General features: G+C 32.5%; 1 protein-coding gene across 3 annotated transcripts in view; it reads right to left on the bottom strand.

Annotated features, from left to right (window-relative positions):
* Nucleotides 1–2650: 2650 nt before the first annotated feature.
* The window catches only part of LOC124542941 (adenylate cyclase type 6), a 215638-nt gene continuing 192505 nt past the window's right edge, over nt 2651–25783 (bottom strand). For 2 of the 3 annotated variants that reach the window (XM_047120888.1, XM_047120889.1), the window contains exons 13-30: nt 23063–23209; nt 22327–22485; nt 21685–21829; nt 20113–20210; nt 16694–16850; nt 12643–12740; nt 11976–12060; nt 11382–11498; nt 11166–11243; nt 9622–9782; nt 9335–9474; nt 8900–9009; nt 7970–8189; nt 6958–7089; nt 6587–6711; nt 6124–6276; nt 5535–5691; nt 2651–5444 (exon numbers count right to left, since the gene is read on the bottom strand). In XM_047120888.1, coding sequence (XP_046976844.1) covers nt 5038–5444; nt 5535–5691; nt 6124–6276; nt 6587–6711; nt 6958–7089; nt 7970–8189; nt 8900–9009; nt 9335–9474; nt 9622–9782; nt 11166–11243; nt 11382–11498; nt 11976–12060; nt 12643–12740; nt 16694–16850; nt 20113–20210; nt 21685–21829; nt 22327–22485; nt 23063–23209 — 2689 coding nt within the window. In that variant the 3' untranslated portion in view covers nt 2651–5037. Of the gene's footprint in view, nt 5445–5534; nt 5692–6123; nt 6277–6586; nt 6712–6957; nt 7090–7969; nt 8190–8899; nt 9010–9334; nt 9475–9621; nt 9783–11165; nt 11244–11381; nt 11499–11975; nt 12061–12642; nt 12741–16693; nt 16851–20112; nt 20211–21684; nt 21830–22326; nt 22486–23062; nt 23210–25783 lie in introns of those variants that run through there. The other variant, XM_047120890.1, reaches the window with a different exon arrangement.

Below are 25783 nucleotides of genomic sequence, written 5' to 3'. Positions count from 1 at the left end.
TTCTTTTGTAAAAATTAATACAGTTGTGCCAAAATAAATCTCAGATTCGTTAACTAACTCTGGAAATATCTCACTTGAAATTATGTTATTTTTATTTATATAGATATTAAAGTAAATACGATTTTAAAAAGTCTAAACCCAAAAAATAAACAATCAAAAGACAAAAGGAAACCGTTTTACAACAGTTACAATGACATCGCCTAAATGTCTCCCAGAGTCTTATAATTTACATTTAAAAATGGCATAATTCTTAAAATAAAGGCATTCCATTCCTCAAAAACGAAATCAGATGTTTCCACATGATATCCGATATATACACAAACTACGTAATCATTGAACATAACGTAATAATTATAACAGTTTCTCAAAGATGAGATACTTCCAGAGATCTGCCTTATCAGACTTGCTAACGTTTCTGTTACAATGTGAATAATCCTCTTAACGATTAAGCTCTCGTAACCCGACCAGTCAATTTCATATTTTTAATTGATTGTTATTCATATTAAATCATTACATGAATTTTAAGTCAGGTAACTTTGTGCAATTGATATTTATAATGCATGCGCCGCATATACGTTCGATCCTAGTGACGCTCCTAACAATGTTATACATTGAGAAAACAATCAACTAAATACTTTAGGCCAAATCACTAAGTGGCGATGATTACCTTAAAATATTGGTCACACAGAATTACCTTAGTAAAATGCTCGTAGACAATAGCAAATTACACATAGAATATCGGTTCATATATTATACTAAATAGTACTGATAGTTACAACCTCAATACAATGATAATAAACATCGATAGTAGGGGCTTTCGTACAGATGAGCCCTTCCATTGCATCTTAACACAGTTAAAATGTATTTATTACATAAAATACTTTATATTACACAAGCGCATAAGAGACGTAATATTATGATACCAATTATATTAACCGAAGTAATAATACCAACAGATTGGGATAAAATCAATTAAAATTTTCTTATACTATTCAGATAAGCGACATCGAAATAACTGTGATAAAACAAATTATTATTTCGTTTATCAAATAACAAGTGTACAGTCGGGGTGAGAAAAAGTTTGTCACCTTAAGATATATTTTCGTATGAGCGATAATCTGCTTTACCGATCGAGAATATATGACACTGACAGACATATTTTGATAATTCAGTAAAATACATATATCATAACTAATTTAAAGTTGAGCAAACTAGACGTAGACTAAAGATGTTACATTTTGAACCAAGTTATCATACGATGTAAGTTTAAATTTATATACAATTGTCAGTTTAGTGTTTTAGTTTCTAAATGTACTAAGAATTTACGAATTGCAAAGAAATGAATTTGAAAACTGGCGAAGGTGTTCCTACTCTGACTGTACATTTGACAGAACAAAATAATGAGCAAAACAGTGTTTTGTCGCTTGTTTTCAAGTTATAATTAAACCAATTAGTACGAACTCGTACGAACTTCTTGAAACAAGGTTAGAAGTTTCCCCTTCGGATTGATGGACTAGTCTAAAAATATCCGTCTCGTAGAATAAATAATATGGATTTAGTCACAGATATAACGTAGTCGCATTACCCATTGAGTCGGAAATATTCGAGATAAAATACAATAATGATATAATGCAAAGTTTTCAGTCAAACGGACGATTTAATATTTCCTGCAATTTGCCTAATATGTTATAAATAGGAATAGTTTCTGTTACATTATAAGATTTAAAATTATTAGGATGGTCTTACCAACAGATTTTGTTAAAGATTTTTTAGTCACGAGGACGATATGCTAAAACGTAAAAATTAACAAATATAACATTATACCTAACTATTTGTTAATCATAAACAATATTGATGTGTGATATGTACAAATTTGTGGAAAATTAAATTATTTAAATTTTCGTTTTAAACATAATATTGCGGATTAATACTTAAATTCCGCTGCCCTAGAGCAGGATTGGCACAATATAGTTGTTTACAATTATATAATAAAATTGTATAGTATAGAGCATCGAAAAATAGGTTCCTACATATTTTCTACTCGAATTAAATATACATTTAATGGTTTCAGAATTTTAAGAGCTCTTGGTCTGATAGGAAGGAGAATATAGCTTCAACATTTTCATTCCTACGATAATTGAATTTTAATTTATATTACTCGACTTATTTAATTAGTAATTTACTAAGCACAGAGTTTTTAATAACATTTGCAAAAACGATAACAGAAATACAGTTTTAAATACTTTCGACTTGGATGATTAAAGCTAAAATAATTACAATTTTTTCGACAATAATCGTCATCTGCACCATAACTTACTATAAAATCTTAATATTCAAAATGTATTGATAATAAATACGTTGTAAATATTTCAACAGTAAGTATGTCGCGTTCATTAATTTAAGAGTATTTAAGCCAAAGCGATTAGACTTTTGCGAAGATGTTTACTTAGTAAATTTAATGTATTGAAAATTTAAGAGGATCTTCCTTAGTTTATCTCTGTTGTGTTTCTAATGAGAAGCAAACAAATCGAATTTTAATACTATTACATTATTATTATTAGACAATCTATGGCTTTAAGCTGTTACAATAATCTAATAAACAGACGTATAATTGTTTGACTAAATTCTACAATTCCTAAAGTCTAAACATTTATTCTTACTGTTTTCGAATTATTAAGATTGACTATACATTGGTGACTTAGATAATACCATATTTGACCTTCGAATTTGTTCTCCTTCCAACGTAACAATAACAAAAAAGAAAACAAAAACTGAACAACAACTGTTGCGTTTGCTATGATTTTTAATTTGATTTTTAGGCAAAGAATAACAAATAATATAAACAGTAAATCTTTATAGGATTCTTGAGCGAAATAAATATTTGAAAACGATTGGGACTATGTATTGAAATACGAACTTTTCTTCAACTATCGTTTTATAATGACAGGCAGTATTTAAAAATCTGATCATAATCTGTGCCCAGTCTAACAATCGACAACGCATCAAGCGAAAAATGAGAAAAATAACGCAACGGTAAGAAGTATTTTGTTTTTATTCCTAATACTAAAATGCTTACAGAAAACGGTAGTTGAAACAATGATATAACTCAAAACATGTTATACAATGATTCACCAATGTACAGTCGTTATATTTAATTAATATGTGAGGTAATACTTCAAATAAATACTTTAGGCTATGATCGGTTGGAATAATACTTATTTTATTAGGTACCCGTAATTGTAACATATTTCATAAATTTCATTACTATTTTCAAATAAAATAAAATGCAGCAATCAATTTTGTTACCTGATTGGATGTCAAAGAATATATTTTTTAATGACATTTCCAAATAACTTCAAGTGGTAACACCATTTTGACGTACCGGAAATTATGCCCTAAAATTTTAAAATATATGAAAATATTCCTTAATTATTTTTTACATCATCAAAATTCAATTAATAACATGACAATAATTTTACACAACAGTTTAGACGAGTACATATTTTTAAATGTCGAAAAGTTTGGCAGCAATTCGTGATGTAAAAAATATTTACAATAACTACAGAAAGTTCTTATTTGAATGTAGGAATCAAATCAGCGGCTATAATATCACGCTACTTAATAAACATCTTATTTCTATTCTTAAGAAAAATACTATTTACAAAGTTATAAATAAGCAAATATACTCAAGTCATTCTTATCTAATGTTGAGATTGATCCTTGATATTGAGCTTGAGCTCGAAAAAATAGCGATTAAATATATAATTGTTGCTCGTTCGTAATGTAATAAAACCTTTTTTGAAGTTATCGACCAGAAGAAAAAAAAATCATCTACCGTTTTTATTTTACAAAGCAGAACAATTAAAATTAATTGATATGACGTGAATTTCACCATCAACGTTCAGTAATAGCTTTGAAGTTGTGGTGTTCGGTAAATTTGAAACGAAATTAATTCCTCCTTGATCGCAGCTTGTATGAAATGCAACAACGCAACAGAAGTAAGTTAGACCGTACTCGTAGATATATCCTAATTGATTACATAACTGCTAATGTAGATAGACATTTATTTGGTTATTTTTTTGGTATTTTTTTTCTATTGTTTTTTGTGTTTCTACGTACATATATTTCAAAAGCTGCTACTTCTACTTATTTAAAATAAGCTCATTTGACATAGGGTATTGTAAAGTATATAAACACGTGCTATGCAGCTATATACAAGCACAGAGTATATAATAATTTAAAGTTATGTAACGGAGGATGTATATATACGGCTTGTTATAGGAATAGAAAATGACGCGAATAAGAATCGATTATTAATAATATAAGTTTGGTCCTGGACGTAAATAAAAATAATAATGCATTTTTCTGAGGTCAGCGTAACAGCAGACTGTTTTTAAATTAATCAAAATTCCGTATGTTTTAAACAGTTTTGCATAACATATTTTATAATAAAACACAAAAAACGTAAATAATTAGAAAATATCAAAAATCGAAATTGCACAAATGGGAATTATCTAACTATAACGTACTACTAAATGAATTACGATCACATACTCTGTTTCATTTTCTTATAACCATCCTATCTACTCATTACAAATCCTATCTTTACTTGCCCGTTAAAAGCTTACATCGTGAATACATTCAACAATGTGTGGAATATATCAATTGACAGTATATATGCGGATTTTACTATACTAAAGCAACAATCCCGCGTCGTACGCAAACTTAATCACAACCATGATTAAAACCAATCCGCATTAATATCATAAATTCGTAGAGTAACGCCGTAATGAGGACTCGCCCCGTGACGGCGCTGTAGACGTTAATGTCAGTTAGCAAAGTCAGTCTTGATATGAGTTGAGGTCAAGCCGGGTATGTTGTCGAATCCGGGAGCTATGCCAATTCCGGGTAGAGGTCACCTCCGCATTTACCATTTATAAATTTTCAAGGGCGGCGATCTCGGAGTCACAGTTGGGTACATTTTCGTCATATCCGGGTTTAGTCATAATCAAATGTGACATCAGCTTATTAATTCACTTACAAAACATTCATTGGATTCTCGATAATATTTACAGCAGCAGTAGTTGATCTAGCCTGCTTTCGTCTGAACAGGAAGTCGGCGAGGCTAGCAGCTCGTCGTGGCCCGCTGTCCTGCAGCAGCGTTTCAATATCCCCGCTGCTTCTGGATTCAACTACTGGCTTTACAGTCTCGAGAGATCGCTTAGTAGTCTCATCCTGGGTGTAGTAGTTGGTGCCATCGAAGTTCAGGGAGTGTGCCTTGGAGGCGATGAGGGAAACGACGGCGGGGAGAGTCGAAGCCTCAGCCAGAGATTGCGGGCGCTCCAGGCGACGTAGGACGCGCGCTCGGACGGCGCTCGCTAGACTCTCGCGGGAAGTTGACTTTCCGTTCAACAGCTTTGGGCTCATTGAACCGTTTACATTTTCTATAAAATAAATTACAATATTAATTACAAGTTAGTTAAAGGGTAAATAAACATAATATTTAGTAAAAGATATTGCAATTAAAAACCTACCCTTTGGAATCGACGCTCGTGGCGAGGGTCCACCGTCTTCGTCGGTGTGTCCCTCGGAGAGTGTCTCGAGAGGTCGGTGCTCGTGACGTCGCTCGTCAATACCGTCACGGTCGGCACTGACGTCGCTTCCGGCGCCTGACGTGGATGGTGTTGGGTTCTGCAAATGAAAAAACAATTAAAGGAAAAACAATGCCAACTTTATCACTTGCTTAGTATAAGGTATGCAAAACGATGCTGACCCTATATCTTCTATACATTCATAATATATATTAATAAATATACATTGTTACATACTAAAAATCTTATTTGATTATTATCTGGTCATTGTTAGCCGTTGAACTTAAGGGTAAAATAATATACAAATTATTTTATTTGTTTTTAATAGATTGTCAAATGTAAAACAAATCTCTAGGATATGTATAAATAAATTAAATATTACTTCCTTGAATTTATCTGTCTATTACGCAAAAAACTGATCATTTACTCAGCCTCAAATATTTTTTAATGGTGTCTGTCTATATTTTATATTGTGGTTTAAATGACAAAAGGACTAAAGGAACGGGATTATATAGATATGTGATATACTTACAGCATAAATGTCCCTTATTCCCGCTTGTGGCGTCTCACCGATGCCATCAAGGAAGAATGTAACCATATTGCCCTTGCCCTTGACGTCAATAGTGCCGCGGCACCGCAGCCGGTAGCCGCGAGTCGCCAATATGTCATACACCTCTTGTGTCACCTTGAATATTCGCATTGGCCTTTATAGCACTTCACACGAAACTACTCTAAAGCATTCGCTTAAAGCATTCACTGCACGAGCATGAAACGCTTTTGCATATGTTAAAATATCAATATATATAAAAAAAAACTACAATTTGTGGTACCACAATCATCGCAGTGCCATTTAGTTCATGAAGCTTACAATATATGAAGTATAAAATGTAGGTATTATTTCATACACATGGACGGAAATATATCGTTTCAATAATAACGAGAAAATCGATTACATAATAATTGAAACAATATTATTTCAGTGTTGTATGCTTCACCTGGATGTGGTCGAGCAGTCCAGTGGAGTCCATTCGGGACGCAACGTTAACTGCATTCCCCCAAATGTCATACTGTGGCTTGCGGGCGCCGATCACGCCGGCCACTACCGGTCCAATGTTGATACCTACAAACGTCCATAACAACCCTCATTGCTAACTTAAATATATTGAATAAATCATCAAAGGTAATATTCAACTTAGCAGTGCTAGTGCAACATTGGAATATGAATGTTTACAAGGCAAAGCATATAAAACAATCGCTATTATGCGTAATAAATATAACAAATCGCAATGCCGCAAATTCTTAATTCAAAAAATATCTTTAAAGTGCCTTAAAACTGTAACAGATTTCGTCGCTGGCTACATCTTACCAATTCTGATGCGGAAGCTGTTGAAGGAATGCTCATTGACATATTGAAGTTGTTCGCGCAGGCGCAGAGCGTAGTCAGCCATCGCGGTGACATGGCGGTAGCCTCGAAGATCTCTGGTAGCAGCTGTTAGTCCTGAAAAGTAGTAATGACGCATATAAATCAAAGGTCCAAACACGTTTAATAAATATTCTCCCTCCTTATTTAGAAAAAGCTAAACATAGCAGTCATTTAAGATTTAATGGGTTTTTGTTATAAATATTGTTAATTAGCTACTCTACATATCGTACCTAATTTTTGTAGGAGTTTTAGAAATTGGCTCGTTTCTTAGTTGCCACTGTTTTTATATGTTTTGTTATGTTGTATGTTGTATGTTTTGTATGTTGTGTTATGTTTAATATTTGTAGAGCTATTTAATGCTTTTTAGTATTGTTAAAAAGCATATATATGGTAAAACATAATATACTGGTGACGTGTAAATATAAAAAAGAGGTACAATAAAGAAGAATAAATTATAATATAAGAATATTTAGTCAGAGGAATAGTTTAATTGTTTCTAAGAGGGATACTCTCAACATTCTTTTGATATAATATTTATATGTGGTAGCTACATTTGTAATTTCAGAAAAATAACATCTTTTAAAAGATGATGATAAAATTGTATTTACATGTGTACGTATGTTATTATAGTGGTAGTGATTATTAAACTTCTATACTAAACAAATTATTTTGATGTTGAGCTATCAACGTCATAAACACTAACGAAGCAATTTAATGAGAGGATAAATTATCTCGGTGTACTTAGTTAGTCTAAAAGAAATAAGTTATTTCAGTGCTAAGCATTAACGGGGTAAAACTTATATTAAATGAAATTTCACTAACATACAACTTACTCCAAGTTGGCTAAACTTTCATTAGTAAGAGAAGTTGCTTGAACAATCAATTTTAAATCAGGTCAGAGAACAATACTTATACAACAAGTTATAACCAAGGTTACTTAGAATAATTTGCTTACCAGACGCAGCCATGTAAGTCGCCCCTGTGCTCTTAATCTTCTCAATGTACTTGAACTGGTCCTCGGCTAAGATCTCGTCGAAGTCAGCAATGATCTCATTCAGAAGTCGGAGACACTCTACACCCTCATTATTTCCCTCCAGCTCCACGTAGAACTCGGAGAAGTTCGGGATCGAAGCGAACATTACACACACTGACTCGCATTGCTCGTGATATAGTTCCTGAGTCGAAGAAGTCGTTATTAGTTCATATATTACATACATAGAGAAATCGAATAATTAGGTAGGAAAGCGGGAGGATAAATAGGCGACACTTCACTTGGTGGTAGGGCTTTGTGCTAGCCCGTCTGGGTAGGTACCACCCACTCATCAGTTATTCTTCCGCCAAATAATAGTACACAGTATTGTTGTGTTCGGTTTGAAGGGTGAGTGAGCCAGTGTAACTACAGGCACAAGGGACGTAACTTCTTAGTAGTGGCACAATGACGATGTAAAGAATAGTTAATATTTCTTACAGCGTCATTGTCTATTGGTGTTGGTGACTATTTACCATCAGGTGGCCCATATGCTCGTCCGCCATCTTATACCATAAAAAAACATGGTATGGAACAGCTAGCTTTATTAACCATTCCATACATCGTCAATGGACCATCAACCTTGGGGTCTAAGCTGTTATAACACTTGCTTATACACCCTTCGAATTGGAATACAGGAACAGTAATTATTTCTATTTGGCGGTTAAATATGTGATTGGTTTACTCCATCTACCGAGGCGGTCTTGCACAACTCTAGTGAAACTATTGACAACTTTCTAAGTAATTATTTTCATTTTATCACAGGTTTGTTGAAATAATTTTGACCAATTGATCCGACCCAAGTGGTGACAAAGAAGTGCATGGAGGTTCTAACAGGTAGTACATTTCTAATCTTACATCAATATTCTTGTCGCTGCAGAGGAAGTGTTGTGCTACGTGTTCCGGCAAGATGTTTGCGAGTAGCTTTCTGTTGTATGCCTCGAGATGTTCCATATCCTCCTTCTCGTCTATAAAACCAATACGCACTTTCATTGCATACAATTCATTTTTTTTTTTTTAAATATGAGACAACATCACATACATTACTCTGATCCCAATGTAAGTAGCTAAATCACTTGTGTTATGGAAATCAGAAGTAACGACGGTACCACAAACACAGACCCAAGACAACATAGAAAACTAATGGTAATCTACATCGACTCGGCCGGGAATCGAACCCGGGACCTTAGAGTGGCGTATCCATGAAAACCGGTGTACGCACCACTCGACCACGGAGGTCGTCATATTTGACAATTGCTTATTTTTTAATTACGTATATTTTATGTAACACACCCGTAGCTTGTAGTTTCCAAATGAAGTCAAGGCGGTATGTGCTTTCCGTCTGCTGCGAGTGTAACATCAGAGCCACAAGCGCACCGAGCGCTACTACGACGTTGGTCCAATGTTGGTTCCAATCCACATCGCATTTGTGCCTATAATTCGTAAATAATATAATGTATCGTTACTTATCATATTAGATCTACATTAATTAGTATGAAACAATACCAAAAAATGACAAGGTATCAAAACCTTATAATTAAATTCGTGACATAGTATGTTTCACTGTGGTTGAAACTTACTGATAGTTAGAGAAGTGTTCTTGATAGTAGAGATGCTTCTGGACCGTGACGGCAATATACGTCACACTGATCACGAACAGAACCAACGTCTTTATCATCGTGATGAGGATCTGGTGCACCGCGCACAGGAACATCACCATCAGCGTCAGTTGTAGGTAGTGCTAGAAAAACAAAAGAATTATAAAATTAAATAATCGCATGTAAACGTAATTTTTATTAGAGAACATTTACCGAAAATTATCGATTTAATCGTGGACAAGCGACACTGAATGAAGGGGAATATAAGTAATTTCTTGATCATTTTGGGGCACAATTTTTTTTAAAAGCATTATAGATTTTCGTTTTTTTTTTAAATTCAATTATTTTTCAGTTACACTTTTCAACTTCCTCTTCAAAATGGGATGAAACCTTGACTACTATCGAAGTGATGGGACGTTTACTTTATTTTAATTTTAAGTCATTATTCTGCAACAGTTTGTTTGTTGTTGTTGTTTGTTCGTTATTCGCAATTCAATACGAGCTCGGCTGTGATAGAAAACATGATGGTTATACATAGATAGTTCAATCTATAATGACGCGCCCCTCCGACGACCTCGCTGCAGTGTGTAGTATAAGCTGTTAAGTGTGAGTTTTGTTTCGATATAAACACACACACACAAATACACACACACTAATTTCAATGAGCAATATAAAATGAACTTACATTTTTGATCGGATTAAGATCCCTTGATTATGAGGCAAGTGCATTACAATGAAGTCATGATTATTTAATAAATCTGAATTACTTGAGATGTCTTATTTTTAAATAAATTATTTCGTTTTAATCGTATAGTTTTTTATTTCTTTTTAATTAGAACAACTTTACCGATGACTTAAAATGAATAGGCACTTAACTTCCACCGCAATTGAATTAAACTAGCCACGCAAAACTAGCCGCGGTCGTCTCTAAACTAGCGTTTCGAAACTAACGAACTAGCGTTCGGGTTGAAAATATTGGTTGATTGAACCGACTGTAAAGCCAGATTGGCATATACTGAATTGATTTTTACACGACATATATATACCGGTAAATATGTATTCATAGAGGTTCAGCGTGTTAAAAAAACCGCTCTTAGCTTCTAGCCTTTCTTTAATAAGTTAGACAACTAACTGATATTGATACCGCTCGTTTAGTTTATTTTGGTTATTTTCACAGTATTATGTCATAATATGGCATACTTTGGGGTAACGCTACATATATTTAATCTGTCTTTATTTTACAAAAGAGAGCAATCCGGTTTATTTGTAATCTTGGAGCTAGAGGCTTCGGGATGTTTTTAAAAAAGTAGAATATACTTTGGTGGTAGCTTCACTCAATTGTAAAATGACGATTCAAAAGTGCTTGTAAAAGCCTACTTGAATAAAGTTTATGTTGATTTGATTTGATTTAATACAGTAGCACGTACAGTATCAGTGTAACGGTTATGGGTTTGGTTATCATCGATTATATTCAGTGATAGATGTATTTAATAAATTCAAACGCGGCGTAGCAACCTATCACGTACCTCGTTGATGTCGTGTGGACAATACGCGGTTCCGTCATCTGACGTTGGGGTTGTTCGAGGCGAGATCATGTATATTCCCTGGAATATAAAAAAACAAAATTACATAATGCATTAAGTGTACAAATTGTGACGTACTTATAGTCTGGGACGAGATTTTTGTTATTTAAATTTTTTTATTATACTATGTCTAGTTATTATGATTAAGGTATACGTTACCATAATTATCTTGATCTGTAGGACGACAGCTCCAACCGCAATGAATGACAGCAGTTGCGCAAGAGTGCGGTTGTTATGCACGCTCATCGCGAGACGCTTCACTCGCGGACTCACGCGCTGTTTTTCATATATTCGTTTATCAATAAATCATATAATTATTAATCACATACATATATTTTTATAATATATAATAAAGGTAATTAGATTCAAATTTATTCTATTTTATTAATCAGCATTATAATGTACACTATTCCTATTAGTGGTGGAATATGTTCCAATTTTCGAACTTTCTCCTCAAAGGGAGATGAGGCCTTAGGAGGCAGTGGGAAATTAAAGGATGTTATTATTATATTATGTATAATCAGACATATCGATTACCAATTAAATTTTCTGTACAGACATTCTTTAATCGATTTGTAACAAGTCTGTACATGCAGATCGTTAGAAATATAAATCATTCATTATATTGCATACCATTTTATTACAAAGAAAAATAAAGAATATGGCTTTATAATTGTAAAAATAACTAAGTTAAGCAGATTGTTACTTATCAATGCAAATATATAAAAATATCGGTATAATACTTGTATATACCTCAAAGTTAATGCTGAGCACCAAATACGTGAAGCTGAAGATGACAAATCCAGAAACAATGATCGTCGCGATGACAGCCGCGTTGCTGGACAAATAAACAAGAATAAATAATACAACTTTATGGTACGGTTGCGACCCGCCCCGGCTTCGTTCTTGTACAGTCGGATGAAAAGGTTCATCACCTTAGGATCTATTTTTGTGTGCTCAGTATGAACGATAATATGCTCTACTGATCGAGAATGACATATTGCGTCGCAATGATTCGATGTTTAGATTCAAAAGGTACTAAGACTTTAAGACTTGATAAATGAATTAATTTGAAAAGGTTTTCTTACTCTGACTGTACAATCTATTAGTAAAGATAGTTATATAATATAAATATAATGTATAATCTAGAGCACTTAGGAATAATGTAATTTGCTACGGGTAAAAATGTTTTTGAATTGAACCATTACTTGAGATTAACTAGAACATAAAATCTAAAAAAATACTATTTCAAATACAATTATATGTATTATTAATATTAGGAGATTAGCATGGAAAATTAGGATCAGTCTTGAAAAGCGTGATAAAATATAGATTGATAAAATGGAATCTTGGTAGATATTAGATATTGAAGAGTAAGCTTAATAATATAAGTATTCTTTGAGCATTTGAATATACATACATTTCGAAGACGAGAAGTTGAACAAAGGCCACAGCGAAGTACACAATCAAGGAGCAGATGAAGTATACTTTCAGCATCCTGTCCCTCTCAGCGGTGTACTATAAAACAAATAAAAACATTCACAATAAACATATTTTCACATACACACAAAAGAAAACTTTTCCAATAATAACGATTAAAGCAAAAAGATAATAAAATTAATTAAGAGATGTCGAATCAATCAAAAATATTCATAACTGCCCGTCACGTCCTCTTACGGATAATATTCAAACAAAGTTACGCTTACTATTTCCCCGAAGTTGAAATTTCCAAAGACTCTTTAACAGTGAGGTTCTACATTTCGAAAGTAACCAAGCTAATTTCAAGTTAATCGAACCAATAGTTTTGGAGATATCTTGATGAGCAACTCAGTGGTATTTCGCTTATCTATATCTATAGATATAATAAAATTGGAGTGTCTGTCTGTTGTATTAAAATAGGCCATTTTAACTCAATGCCTAGGTATATATATATATATTCACGGTACATATACCAAAATAACATTTTTTACAAATTTTTGTCTGTCTGTTCGTTCCGGCTAATCTCTGGAATGGCTGAACCGATTTTGATGGGATGTGCACTGGCTGATATCTCATATCATGAGTGATTTAAGCTATACAAATAGCTTTTTTTGTTAAATTAAATCCGCATGAAGTCGCGGGCACTGTTAGTATATTTATGTATTTAATTACATTTCTGGGTATTAAATTCAAGTTCAATGGTCTGAATCAAGATACTTTCTGAATATACAAACTTTAAAATATTTAAAATTTACTTTATTTAACTTATCAAAACTGCATTTGCATTTTCTTGAGTTGCAACGAAATAATGTTGAATATGATTTGTTTTTAAAAATATTATAATTACACTATAAGTTTGAAAACAAGATAACGCAATAAATCTTTTCTGTGCTGAGAAAGAAAAAGCTAATTTACTTTGAAACTTTTAACCCGCCCCTAAATCCAATTTATCTCTTCAAACACTTTTACGTGATCTCGAATATAGTTTAAGAATGATACCAGTTTAAACGTTTCATACAGAAATTTATAAATAAAACAAACTATGAAATATTTTATTGATAAAATGACTCGCTATATAGTATGTACAAATGTGTGTTCCTTATGTAACGTAGATAAGCTTTTTAAAGAAATAATTACTGTTGATGTATATTTCCTTGTCTTTTTTATATATAGGTATGATTACGAATAAGTATAAAGGAGGTCATTGCGATAGCAGGTCTTTCCAAAATTCTTAACATTCGAGAGTAATCGAATGGCTCCTGAGATGTTTCGGTCGGTAAATCCCTTCGGGCAAACGGTTAATTTGTATTATAAATTACTTTGAAACTTTTACGCTTCAGTAAGTTTGAAGGCCACATTCATACGTTATATGTTTTAGTTGATTGTTACTTTGAAATTGTTAATCATAATAATTCATGTAGCTACCTTGATACGTATGATTGAACTACCTTAATTGACACGATGGTATAGTTTATAATGCTGATTTTGATGTTATAAACACAAATCGCAGTTGACAGCAAAAAGGTTTTACTGTAAGAAATTGTAGCAGCTCTAGCTTGGCGCGTTCTAAACTCCGGCTTCTGCCTAGCAGAGCTTATATTTATATAGTTGGAAAGCATGTAGATCCTGCACTTGGTCTTTTTTCACTCGTGTACATGTCCTACGCAGTTGAATAATCTCCCCAGAGATTAGCCGCCTTTGGAGAGATCATTCAGGAGGTCATCAACAAATTTAAGAGTGAAACTGTCTGTTAACATTTTTTCTTTTCTTACAATAATTTGATCTATTAAAACTACGATAAGCTAATCCATGTTAAGATATAATCAGTGTGCAACGGATAGCGTTAAAAGTAGGCCCATACCATACTATTATACTTTTTCTAATATTTCTTAATTTAAATAATATATTTTATGTCAATTATGGTGAATGTTTCACAAAAAATAAAAAATATTTAAGGTGTTTAAAAGGATTATTTGTTTTAAAGAGAAATTGTAATACATCATATTATCATTATAACAAAGAGCTATCACTGTCAAAGGAAAATCAATTTAGGGCTTACTTAAATTCTCATCAATCATAAACAGATTATTGTAAAAGATTAAATGAAAAAGTATTTATAACAAACTCAAGACCCTGCCACGAATTAAAAAAAAATGCTTATTACCAAAACATAACTGAGAGTAAGATACATTCATAAAAAAAAAAAAAAACAAAACGTTTGTGAACATTGTTGTTCAATTATTCGCACGCCAGCAATTATCGGCTACGGACGATGGAGTTTCCAGTTCCAAACCGATGTTCGCCGTGCGTGTACGCCGTGTGTACGTGTATTCATGACTTATTCATGTGGAAATTCGTTTGAAGTGACTTTTAATTGAACTACTCTTATATTCTGTACCAACTGCATTGGTTTGTATTCCATTATCATTCTTCATGAACAACGTATCGATAATTATTTGAATATCTTTATTGCTCTTGATGGCTGTTTAAATTATTCTGCCTAAAAATGATTTCACGAGATAACAAATCGAGAAAAGTCGCGAAACAAAATACATTGTCTGTTATTATGTTGTTGTTTATGTTTTAAAGTACGCAGAGCGTAAACGTGTGGTAATACTTCCACAGGATTCTAGATTTCCACGGGAGTCTATTATAAACTTTTAATTATGTACAAGGAAATGTAATAAAAAGGTTAAATAAAACCGGATCGTATTATTGCTGTATAATGATTTAATATCCTTTACAATGGGAATTTATTGATTCAACTCTACTATGTAACTAAATAAACATATTTTAAGGCGTCATTGCAATTTAATATACGTAGATGTATTTAATTATAAAAACTGTAGCGTTTTTTTAAAGAACACTTAACTAAAAGTGTGTTTAAGCGCGTGAGTGATATCAGCATTAATTTCGTCTATATCGTAGACTGGCAACAAGCCAAGGGCTTGTGCTATTTCCAGACCCAGACCAACATGCCTTTATGTGTGACTAAAAATTTTAATTTACTTACCACACAAACTTAACTTACCACTACCACTTTACCTGAGATTTTATATAGTATTAAGTATATTCCGCGTTAATTTAACAACATTATTTTAATAAATTTAATAGAATATACAGTGTTTATTATAATTTTCTAAACGATGTACCCGGTGTCATTACCTATCAGAAACATTTTAGAAAACCCCCTAATTTTTCCTTAAGACATTATTGGAGTAAATTTAAAACTTTTTTATATTATAAATACACTGTATGATCCTGATAACTAAAAAGGTCTGCATGTAATCAACGATAAAATTCCCAAATTTCAGTACAGATTTGGAAATCAACCCGTTATTGATTAACAGAAACATTCACAAGCCCTTTAAATGCAAAATCAAATGGAATCTTGCGAATAACTGTTTGGAGCCAAAATAGTAAATCACATCTAGTATTAGTTTGTTTTATCCAAGTTTAATTGGTTTCATTCAAACTTAAAAGCCTTATATGTATATATATACACAATGTATAAAAATTCTATACTGTCTGATTAAGAAACTTTTTTTTGTAACATGTATAATAAATAGATATCTCAAACACCGATTTCCTTATTTTTAATCTTCAAAAATGATGTTGTTTCACATAAAGTTCCATTCTAAATTCTCTCTTAAAAGAATTTTCATAAATTCTTATCAACTAACTATATCAATAATAAATGCCGATTTCCATTTCCATACAAACCTTTCTAAAGCCATTTAACCATTTTCTGAACTATGTGAAATCCAAAATGCACTGTCTGCATAACAATCTTATACTTTACAGCGAGTAAAATGAAGAAAACTAAATAATTTATGATTTCTAAATACGAGGATGTCACAAGAACTAACTAATGATCTTGTATTGAACGGTCCAAGAAATATACGTTCGGCATTCTTATCATAAACATTATTGAATATATATTAAAGTATGACAAACATGGCATAATACAAAGCAGTGAGTGAGTAAGTTACCTTTCGTTCCAGCTTATTGTCGCGGAAGGTCAGCGTGAAAGGCCGGCAGTGCTCGGCGCGGAGACGGTCGATGGAGCGGGCATCAATTGCCTTCATTAGATACTCGTTCACCTCATCCTCTGGTTTCTTATTCTCATTGTTCGCATCCACACCGATCCTAGGAATTTATTCGATGCAGTAAGTTTTCTATTACAAAGGATATCCATACGTAGAATAAAATTGGAGCGTCCGTTTGTAATATGAAAAGAACCTTATATCTATAATTTTTTTACTAAATGCATATTTACATATGTATAAGCGGTAGCAAAATAACATTTTTAAAATTGTCTGTCTTTCTGTTCCAACAATTTTCTGGACTTATTTTGACAGGCCTTTTCTGGCAGATAGGTGATGTAATAAGCAGTAACTTAGACTACAACAATAAATCTTTGTTAAGTTCAAACGCACAAGAAGTCATGGGCACATCTAGTTTTATAATATGTTCCTTTCGAAACATAAACTTTTAATCGATTGGTTACATTAAATTAAACTTCTTTTTAACTTTATAGTGCATTTTTAGTCGTATATCTAAGAAATATATTTGCCTGGAATCCGAAATAATCCGTCAGTAAATTCAACTTATTACATAACAATGTAATTAAAAAGCATTGCCGTATTATTAATGATCATTGATCACATTATTGTCATCAATTTTCATTTCGAATTGAAGATACCGCACTGTAAGTACAATCGAAGCGATTTTAATTTAAAATTTCAAACTAGTGAACTACATCCAGCTTGACCTGAATTTAGCTCTGTTTCCAAAACAATAGACTCTCATATGTCAAGTGCAGAGGATTTAACTGCCCGCTTTATATGCCCAAGCATTTTTTGTTTCATATGGGTACGTAATGTTAATAATAATTTTGAAATACGTATTATAAATATTCTTCATACTTTTATTACAATCATAACTTTGAGATATTTTCGTTTTGAAATTATAAAAGGTATAATAGATAATTAATTGGTTGATATATAATTGTATTAAAATATAGCCTTGAAAGGTATTCTTTTTTATATGTTTTTTGTTCGCAGGTATTCGGTCTGTATGTTTTCATTTATTCATCATCGATCGCATTAAAGATATAACCGCAATGCAGTGCCGTGTAGCTCTGCCTCTTAATCATATCAGTAGAAGAGCTCGATTTTCTTTCAAATAAACTTATGATTTTCAATTTTCAATACTTTACTTCGGTTTTTAATAAATATTAGTACTATGAATTTTCTTTTTGAGAAGAGAAAAATAATAATTTCTCTCATTTAATTTATTTTATGTGTGAAATGTACAAAAAAATAAATGTTTCTCAATAAAGTCCGTGATTGTTATGAGATACATATTTTTTTGTGATACGATCTCGAATATTTTGTTTCGCAAAGTTCTTAAGTAGACAAAGAAGATAGAACAAACTCCGAGATCGTAATATTAATACAAAAGAGCAATCACCAAGCTTAAAAAAGAACGATGATTTTAAGTTTACCATTATTGTACTTCAAAAAGAAATCTCACTGCCAGATATTTACTCGTACAATAAATAATTCAATATTATTTTAAATTTTTGTTAAAAGTTTCAACTATCTCATATTTAAATGCAGTTAAAGTAAAAAATTATAATACTATAATATTTAGAGTCATATTATATTTACGTATAAAAGTGTATTTGTAATTAATGGTTAGTTAAAATTTCCAGTTGAGTGTTTCAAATTTAGTACAATATTATTTAGTGACATATTAATTAAAAACGTACGTTTGCTACATCAATAAATTTAGCAATTACTTTATTTCGGCGATTTTAATTAACATTCATTAAAATAAAATTATTTAGTTAAGGGTATACATTGCGTAATTAATTATTTATAGATTAAGAGATAAGAAAAAAAGAAGAGTAAGAAAAACATATGTCGCTAAAAATTAAACGAAGAGCTTACAAATCTACTTAATTTCTTTAACGTCGATGCGATTCATAATTTATTATTCTATTCTTAAAGAATCGCCTTCATATCATTAATAATTTACAAATAAACTCTATAACCCAACATTAAACAAATAGAGCTACCGGCAATATAAATATTAAAGCCCTCTTTAAATAAAAAGCTTTCTGGATTCGTTTTCTGTACAATACACGCTTTTATTTTAACTGGCTTTTTAGTAAACGCGGACTAGGGAAAGAAATACCTGATAATGTCTTGAATTGGTGTAATTGGGGTAGCTAAGTTAGTGTTAGTTGTTAGTTAGTTTTTTAGTCGAGATGGCCCAGTGGTTAGAACGCGTGCATCTTAACCGATGATTGCGGATTCAAACCCAGGCAAGCACCGCTGATTCATGTGCTTAATTTGTCTTTATAATTCATCTCGTGCTCAGCGGTGAAGGAAAACATCGTGAAGAAACCTGCATGTGACAAATTTCATAGAAATTCTGCCATATGTGTATTCCACCAACCTGCATTGGAATAGCGTGGTGGAATATGTTCCAAACCTTCCCCTCAAAGGGAGAGGAGGCCTTTAGCCCAGCAGTGGGAATTTACAGACTGTTGTTGTTGTAAGTTAGTTTTATTAGCAGGTTTGTGCTATTAGCGAATTCCTGTTTTAACTAGCTCTCATTTTGATTTACATTGCCCTCCCCAGCATCGAATAAACACCAGAGCATACCGGAACTTATACAACTTCAACAAAATCCCACAATGCCGATAAGCCCACAATTTGAAAATTATAGGGAAAATAACAAGGTATAATGCTCGATCATTAATTAACTTTAAATTCTTAAGTTAAAAGAATTAGAAATAATAGTAATAGTAGCGTGTTTTGTGTTGATAGGAGTGAAATTTGCCTTAGAAATATATTGTATTGAACTTTAATATTCCCCGTAGTGATCTATGCTATTATTGTTAAATATATTGTTAATGATCCAAAACCACTTTTATACTAAAATCTCATCGTAATCGTCAACAACATCGAACTCTAAACAGATTTCAACACGGTTTCGAATGCCTTGTATAGTACGACACAACTTAGATGTAGCATCGGCAAAATTCGTAAAACCGATCATATCCGAATGAAGTACTATCCCAAATTATCAACATTTATTTCATTTCTGTAAATCAAATCAAATCATTTATGTAAATATGATCTTTACACAAACGTAATAACTTGTAATATCATATGACCTAATATATTACGTCGATTTACATGCTCTTGCTTTCTCGGGTTGAACTGACGCGAGAATCTATAGCGACGAATAGCGTTGAATGGCGCGATAGGGAGCTATTTCTATTGGTTGTATAAATTGGCAGTAATCGGTTTTATTGAATTTGTGTCGTACTATACCTTATAAGTAATTTGTGTCGAGTATAATAAAGGGCGATAAATTTATGTATTTTACTTACTTGGAGGAGTGTTTCCCATGCTGTGATCCGTGTCCCATTACCCGCATTTCCTTCGACACATTTCCGTTTAGTGAGAACGAATTCTGAGGTTTCTTGTCCTGATAAATAAATATAAATATTTAATAACTCAATAATGATATACTCGTATATGAAATATTATTGATTGTCATGGATTTCATAACTTTAAATGTTGGAATCACATGGTGGTAGGGCTTTGTGCAAGCTCGTCTGGGTAGGTAACATCCACTCATCAGATATTCTACCGCTATCCACTCATCAGATATTCTACCGCTAAACAACAAACACAGTATTGTTGTGTTCTGGTTTGAAGGGTGAGTGTGCCAGTGTAACTACAGGCACGAGGGACCTAACATCTTATTCCCAAGGTTGGTGGGGCATTGGCGATGTAAGAAATGGGTAATATTTCTTTAAGTGTGATATCATCAGTTGGCCCATACACTCGTCCACAAACTTATAACTTAAAAAAAAATTTTATATATATTTATATTAGATATGATTCGAATTACTTCGATGTTAAGTTTTATTTAGTCATATAAATAAAATCAGTAAAATATCGTAGTTTTTTTAGACATCGAAGGATAGTATGTTGTTTTACACTGTACTATAACTGCTAACGTGGCATGTTTTGATCAAAATTTAATTGCATCAGTACGAAAACTGGACAGTATTTGAGATTGTAATAACACACGGCGGAGCGAAAAGCGTTTTCGTATAAACAAACTCTTCGACTAAGGTAAATAGACCTCCGATATTTGCACAAAATGTTTAAAATATGAGCGAATATTTTACGATTTATAATGATTTAGTTTATGAATAATCTACTAGAAATATCTCAAGTAAAATTTAGTTATTAGTATACATATATAATACTAGGCGACCCGCCCCGGCTTTACACGGGGTACTAAATATACTAAGGATTTTTTCTTGTTTCTTTACTATATTGTCCATGTACAATATTATAAAAAAACCTTCCTCTTGAATCACTCTATCTATTAAAAAAACCCGCATCAAACTCCGTTAAGTAATTTTAAAGGTCTAAGCATACATAGGGACATACAGTGTAAGCGACTTTGTATTATACTATGTAATGATTTAAGGAAAAAAAACATTTTAGTAATGTCTGATAAGTTTTTATAAGTTAAAAACCTTTTAAATATTTTAAATTTTTCCATCATCCTATTTACTTATAAATTAATCTTGGGAATATTTTAATATATCTAAATAATACAAGGTACGGCGTACATTTGAATGGAGTACGAATGTTGATGGAAATAATAATCAAAACCGACAGTTCGGACCCTTTTCCAACAAAAGAATAGGACTAAGGATGCGTGCACAGAAACGATGAAATAATCATCTAATAGTTCGACACTTGATTAATTTTCGGTAGATTTAATTTCTTAATATTTATAAAAATCGTCTCTTTTCGAGAAGTAAAACAAGAAGGAATCGTACCTCCACATTCAGCTTTACGTTGTACGAAATGTAATTTAAACATTATTCTCTGGCCGTAATGTATCTTGTACTGATGCAATCGTGTCGTCCACTTACCACACGGCTGGTGTCATCCGGCACAATAAGGTAGGTCTCAATATTATGATCCTTCAGATATACGTTACGGAGACCACCATATCCAGGTTCAACTTTGTAATCTTCGCCAAGGCATCGGAGGGTTTCCTTCGTAATGTGTACCCGCCTATGAAAACATTCAAAATATTAATAACCGATCAACAATGTATACTTAATGAGTACGTTATTATACGATACGGAGCGGATTCAAGTTTGTTTTCGCCTTAGGCCTCCGCTGACGGGGTACCGTTCTGTTTTTGTAACAATAATACTCGTGTTTCTTATCAAAATATTGCCAATGTAAATAGCTAAGCCATGTCAACAATTGTTGGTTGATTGTATTAATTATTAAAATCAATATACACCCTTATTACACACGTGCAACAAAATTCACATTAAACAAATTTTAATCCAGAGAGATAATCTTTTAAATTTTATTATTTACGTACACATTTAAGTATTTTATTCACGAAAAGATTTATCAGCGAAGCGTAAAACCACGAAAACAAACATTAAAATCGTTGCTGCCCTTATTTGCTTTTTCATCGAGGATTATCGCTTAACCGATTTAATCCTTGACCCTAGTTCTCGTACACGATAATATATTAAATTTATTTTATATACCCAGCGACTCCACCGCTCTCCATGTAGTTGGCAAGCGTGACGTCATTTGACCACACGTCGAACTGCCACTTGCGTAGCCCGAGGACGACGCAGTGAACTCGTCCGGTGTGGATGCCCACGCGCATGTTCACATTCACCGCCATCACCTCACGTACAAGACTGACAAAATATTTTATATATTATAGAATAGCAAGTCAACATATCATCGTCGTGAGTGTATACATCTCAGGTAATATCAAACTGCTCAGATTAATCTGTAAGTGTAGTACGACACAACTTATATGTAGTTTCGGCAGATTCAATAAAACTGGTTACTGCCGATTTATACAACTAATAGAAATAGCTCCCTATCGCGCCCTTCGACGCTATCGTCGCTATAGATTCTAGCGTCAGTTCAAAACGAGAAAGCAAGTGCATGAAAAGCGACGTGTAAAATTGACGAATATATTAAGTCATATGATATAAAAAGTTATTACGTGTGTGTAAAGATCATATTCACATTTACGAATTTTGGCGATGATACATTTAAATCGTGTCATACTATATTGTAAAACATGTTTAACTTAGATTTAGAGATGATTTATTTCCCATTAAGAACAAAGTTCACTTACATAGGAAACTTAAACTAGTAACATAATAATAAACATAAATATAGTTAATGGTGACCTTATTTATACAAACATTCAAATATAATTATAAACTTTGACAGTATGTTTTTAATTTAGCTTTAACTTACGCAATTGCATCAATCATGTCGAGTCCCATTTCAACGCAGCACTTTGCATGGTCGTCACGAGCCTCCGGTAGACCCGACACGCAGTAATAGCAGTCGCCCAAGAGCTTGATCCGAAGGCAGTGGTGTTCAGCCGCGAGGCGATCGAATCTAAGACATTCGTAGCAGAATTTGTAACGATGAAGATTATATAAAATATTTATTTATTTTTATAAGGACAACTTACAAAACAGCTGTATATTTATAATAATATATATTAATAATGACTAAAAATCTCACGGATAATAATAGGTATCGCAGATCCAAAACCAACCAAGCTTTCAACGTTTTCCAAGCGCTGATATTATAATGTAGCAAGTATTAAGAACTTTACGTGAAACATTATTAAAATATTCATTGAATTAATGCGAAATCATAATTATAGAGCATAATAAAACCGGAGGCGTCTTTTTTAAAGCACCGACTATTTTATAACTACATAATTTACTTTGAATACAGATGAAAGAGCTCTTCGTTTAGTTTAGTGCTGTTAGGAGCAGTTCTCTTTAAGTTTTATTTACATTGATCTTTTTACATTTACTTAATGCTAATTAATGCATCTGATTTGAGGAGAATCTGATATTAAATTTATAATTGAGTGCAACCATGGAAGAAATATTGAATTATCTTCATATAAGATATGATCGCGTATCTATAATAATTCTCATCCCAAACGCCTTGTCTAAATTGAATACAATGATTTATTTGACGTTCACTTGGACTCTCTGTTAAATATGTTACCGACGTACAATTAAAAAAAAATAACTTTTTTTTGTTACTAACAATAACTTATTTATTAAATAGCGAACCGCCCTGACTTCGCACGAGTGCAATACTGATACTAAATATACTACAGAATTTGTTTATTTACGACGTGACATTAGACACTTTTACAATGATCAATGTTTGTTAATTATATTGTTAATGATCAATGTTTGTTAATTATATTGTTAATGTATTACATACAAAAACCTTCCTTTGGACATACTAGCTATATAAAAAAGCATCAAAATCCATTGCGTAATTTTAAAGATCTAAACAGACATATGGACAGACAGCGGTAAGCCACTTTGTTTTATACAATGTAATGATGATTTAGACTCCCAGCATTTCTCTTATATACATATATTTTTTCGTCACTCTTTCGTTTGTTTAAAAATGTCTCGAAATAAAATCTTTATTCTACCCGTACAGAGTAGGGAACTGGCCTACAGGTTGTGATTCTTATAAATTGTAGTAATAATATAACTTTTCCTCAATACTGAATGTTAAATAAACTTTATTAGGTCTGTATTATTTTACAATTCTATGAATATATATTTAACTCGGGTTTATTTTATTCATTGAAAAATATCTATCCAGGAGACCTATTTTCTTTTAAATAAGAATTGTAATTTATTAATGGCTCGTATTCAAGGCGGTAATGTTGTCGGAAACGGCATTCTAATACGGTTAGTACATTTAACGTCCAGTTATAGTAATCAGGGACAACATGAACCAGTGTATTGAAAACCTACGTGTAAATATGCAAATCTATTTTAATTGTTTATAATGCATATCGTCTGTTTATAATAAACGTGCAGATGTGGGTGTAATTTTACCACGGTAAATAATTCAACCAATATCAGCGTCAACTCTTTTCCACATAAAAGGACTACAGAATTTCATTGCATTGCAAAGCAGTGGGATTTTATGGGATGATGCTTTTACCCATTTTCTTACACAAAAGTGAACCGTTTTGATACTAGATTCGTATTCTATGAGTTCACGCATACTTCATGCTATCTTATTGTATACTTCATGTATTGAAACGAGTTAATATTGACACCAGCCAATAGCCCAGTGGTTAGAACACGTGCATCTTAACCGATGATTTCGAGTTCAAACCCAGGCAAGCATCACTATACATATGTGCTTAATTTGTGTTTATAATTCATCTCGTGCTCGGCGGTGAAGGAAAACATCGTGAAGAAACCTGCATGTGTCTAATTTCATTGAAATTCTGCCACATGTGCATTCTACCAATCCGCATTGGAACAGCGTGGTGGCATATGTTCCAAGGGCTCTCCTTAATGGGAGAGGAGGCCATTAGCCCAGCAGTGGGAAATTTACGGGCTGTTATTTTACTACTTCAATGTCGACACCAGTGGTCTTTCTTGTCTAAAAAAAGTAAGTCTGGTTACAAGCATTGAGGTTTTTCTTCTTACTCGTCGTCTACTTGTGTCGTTACAGGTCAATCAACCTGAGAGATGGTGCATCAGATAAAGTCCTGTTCAAATACAATAAATGACGCAATTTGTACCGGAACGGTACTCTAAAACATTGAAAGATTGTAAATAAGTATGAGAAGTATAATTATATACCTAACAATTGTTACGCTGAAATGTATTGTAACTAATAATACATTCAATGTCACCGTAACACTAAAAAATAGTTCATTTATCCATTTACTGAATTGTAATAATATCACGTCCGCAAATGATTTTAAATTTTAAAATTTAAGATAACATTTTTAAGTTCAATAAACAAATAAAATACTCCATTTCAAAACAATTAAATAATTTATAACTTAGAATGCCATATTGTTTGTCTAGATAAAAAACAACAGATCCCCAAGGTCTGAGTTCAAGCCTTTTGGGTTGAGAAAAAGTGATGGGAGTGAAAAAGTGAGTTTTTCCGTCGCAA

This window comes from Vanessa cardui, chromosome Z (genome assembly GCF_905220365.1).
Source record: "Vanessa cardui chromosome Z, ilVanCard2.1, whole genome shotgun sequence".
Taxonomy (NCBI): Eukaryota; Metazoa; Arthropoda; class Insecta; order Lepidoptera; family Nymphalidae; genus Vanessa; species Vanessa cardui.
The sequence above is the reverse complement of the archived record's forward strand: the minus strand, read 5'-3'. Positions and strand labels throughout refer to the sequence as shown.